Genomic DNA, 3,473 nt, shown 5'->3' with positions numbered 1-3,473 from the left:
TCAGGTGCACACTCTTGCGTGTTCCCAGTGTTACCCTCCAGGTGTGTCACTGCAGGGTCTACCTGACCGTATGAAACCAGCTGTTGTGATTTGGCGCCATATAAAAAAGTTCATATTGTTCATATTTCACCTGTTTCTCTTTTCTTGATGCTGACTGACCTGCAGCCAAGGACAGGTAAGTGTGACAGTAAACGACATCACTTCCTGTCCCACACAGTGACGTCTTCCTCTGTGTGACGGACATCATAGGGAAAGGTTGGCGCTTCCCAGGCCGATTCTCTGTCTTACAAGGGGGGGAGGGGCTCGAATCTGACTGGCTAAATTTAAAAGGAGCAGGGCAGCAGACGTAGCTCACGTGGAGCAGGAAGGTCAAGCTCGTCTTACGTGGAGGGCCGGACCAGCAAAGCGCCCCTGCTGTCCCTGTAAAGATTAATCCCACTTTTAATCCCTGAGAGGCGTAAATAATATAAAACAGGCGTCTCCTTTTTCCACACGACAACTAAACGCAGATCAAAGAAATCTGTCAGCACGACATGTAGAAAATTCGCTCGTCGCTCGTCCTGTGACTGTAAAATGTTATGTTGTCGTGTTCTGTCGTCACCTCGGTGAGAACAGCGGATGGATTTTGAAATGAAAACACAGTTAAAGGCCAAAATTCCTGCCCTCCTTCACGTTTGCCCAGCAGGCGAGATCAGAGGCTTTGCCGATCCAGTTGTGGCCTCCGAGCCTTATGTTTGACACCGCTGATAGACTGAAGTCCCACACTTTAGTTTTTACAACCTTGATCGGGCGGCTGTGGTTTAAAGCTGGTCATCGAGCCCCAGCACCTCCGCGTGGTCATGTGACTGTTTACGGCAAACGTGTGTTTAAACGTACACGTGTGTTTCAGTTTTTTCTTGTTTATCAAGAACAGGAAGTGACTTAAACTGCTGAGACAGGACGCGAAGCTTGCTGTTGACCTTCCCACTGTGTCTGTGCTGCAGTGAATCAGATGACATGGTGTTTGAGGAATTCAAACGGGCCTACCTGAAGGGCGTGGTCTACGGAGACGACGACGAGTCCCCCACCGACGCCTGAACTACAAAGATGGCTGCCTCAGGTCAAACGGCGCGGCGGCCACTCGGAGCTGAAGATGAACACAGCGTGGTCGTCCACCCGTGGTTTCCTCACTGTTTTAACGACTCCATCGTGTTTCCTGCAACACCACCCCCAGGCTAACTACAGCCGCGAGGTGGCGCTAGCAGGAACCAAAAACTCTGTCTGCCATAAATGACCATCTCCTCCCCTAATGCAGTACTTTTACCTGGAACCAGGTGTTTTTACTTTTTTTTCCTGCAGCATTTCCTCCATGGCTGGGTTTGGTGTGTACGTTAGGGTTTCCCAAACCTGATGCAGCGCCCTCCGGTGGCCACAGTGATTATGCTGTGAACAAAGCTGAGTGATGCAGTCGTGGCTGGGAGGACGCTGAGGTGGATGGACGGGTGGAGCTGCTTGTCTTTGATGAATGAAATGGTCTAAGTCACAGGTGTCAAACTCCAGGCCTCGAGGGCCGGTGTCCTGCAGGTTTTAAATGTGTCCTCGATCCATCACAGCTGATTTAAAAGGACCTCCTCAACATGTCCTGTAGTTCTCCAGAGGCCTGGTAATGAACTAATCATCTGATTCAGGTGAGCTGAAACAGGGTGAGATCTAAAACCTGCAGGACACCGGCCCTCGTGGCCTGGAGTTGGACACCCCTGGTCTAAGTGCTTCATTAGGGTTAGGTGAAGAATGCCGACGTGGCCACAGGCATCCATGATTGGCCGTCCTCCGTCCAACTCCACCTCCTCCTGCAGCACGTGGAGCTTCTTTTGTTCCAGAGGAAAGCAGCTGAGGGCCTGAGGGTCATTTCTGGGAGGCAGAGTTTAACATTTCCCGTCCTCAGAGGGTCGGTGTGTCACGTTAAATGAAGGAAATGCTGGATATGATGAGTGTCAGCAGGCCGGGCTGTTAGCCGTGAGGCTCTGAGCGAATGTAGACGAGTAAAGTGCATCTTTAGAGCTCAGTGAAACGAGCTGCTGACGTTCTGTAGAGCACGTCATAGCTGACCTGTCAGTGTGCTTATTTTAGAGGCAGCGATGTTTCTCCTGTTTCTGTCTGATACGGTGATACCTGACATACGTGTGTGTGTTCCACTTTTTCTGCATGCATTAAACAGATTGAGGTTGTGAGCTGTTAGTCGCTGTGCTTGTGTTTGATTAAAGAAGCCTGTTCTCCATGTTTCACACTCCGCGCGGCTCCATGTTTTTACCTTTGGGTTTCTCACTTCTACTTCCTGTCACACAGAGGTACTTTTGTTATACGGTGACAATAAAGAGATCAGATCGAGTCCAGTGAGCATCCATCCATAATATTCTTGATATTTATAATTAAGTGATTTGTGTACATTAGTGCTATTTTTAATTCTTAAATTTGAAAAATCTGTAACATGTATTGTTTAGTTTAGCCTGTTACTGTCTTGGAGCAACTATAACCTACATCATTTCCTTAAGGATTAATAAAGTGTCATGATTAATGAGTACATCCACAAACTGAGGCTTCCTGCTGTTTTGTGTGTCTCTGCAGATGGACTGAGTATCTGTGGAGCCATTGTGTCTGTGGATACTAACTGTCAGTCACTTAACACTGAGGCTGTGGACCCAGAGGGCCCGGACTCTAAGGGCAGCTCGTCCTGGGCCCGGGGGCGTGTTCAGAGCCCAAATGTAATCCTTTGCCTGGGTCCACAGAGAGCGGCTAACAGCAGCATGTAAATCCACTTTTAATTCATGGCTTCAAAGGAACACGACAGTGTTTGGAAGAATTTATTATCCGAGATGAGTTTGTGACAGAATGACTCAAATTCAGCGTGAATTTGAATTTCATTTGGAGAAATAATAAATGTCTCTACAGGAGATGAGCTGATAGGGTTAAGAGTGTAGAGAAGTTTTGATTTGGGGGTTATGAACGGAGCCTCAAACTAAGATTTTTGAGCTCTTTTGTCAGACACAGAAATTACGAGGTATTGACTTTCTCTACCGTGATATTCTCAAAGTGCCCACAAAGCTGTCAAAGTTCCACCAACAAGCTCTCCTCTACTATACAAGCATGAGTTCACAACACATAATACACTCAAGTGAAACTAAGGACACATTGGTGCTAACAGAAAATCAAAAAGGGAGCAAAAAGCACCATGGTCCGTGACTCACTTCATGGACAAAACAGGTATGAAGATCGTCCCGGTACCCTTTAAAACAATGGTTCAACAGACTGGGAGATATTCCAACCTTGGTGTAGAAGTGAGACCGATAACTGTTGAAGGTATCCAGCGAGAGAGGGAAGACAAGAATCGATTAATAAGAAACCTTTTGTCAACAAAATGCTAGCCTGGCAAACTGAAAAGGAAATGTGTTGTTTTCAGTGAGGATGAGGAGGCCAAAAAATACGAGAATGAATTT

The 3,473-nt window shown here is 47.2% G+C and overlaps 1 protein-coding gene across 1 annotated transcript in view; it reads left to right on the top strand.

The window, feature by feature from the left end:
* Positions 1–1,077, top strand: part of LOC146619607 (S-arrestin-like) — a 15,558-nt gene extending 14,481 nt beyond the window's left edge. Inside the window, exons 14-15 of the mRNA XM_085371443.1 lie at positions 166–175; positions 984–1,077. Of these exons, the coding sequence (XP_085227569.1) occupies positions 166–175; positions 984–1,077 (104 nt within the window). The remainder of the gene's footprint in view (positions 1–165; positions 176–983) is intronic.
* Positions 1,078–3,473: the final 2,396 nt, after the last annotated feature.

This window comes from Diplotaxodon limnothrissa, linkage group LG14, assembly GCF_057381915.1.
Source record: "Diplotaxodon limnothrissa isolate DT_005_m linkage group LG14, D_limnothrissa_male_GT1.1, whole genome shotgun sequence".
NCBI lineage: Eukaryota > Metazoa > Chordata > Actinopteri > Cichliformes > Cichlidae > Diplotaxodon > Diplotaxodon limnothrissa.
The sequence above is the reverse complement of the archived record's forward strand: the minus strand, read 5'-3'. Positions and strand labels throughout refer to the sequence as shown.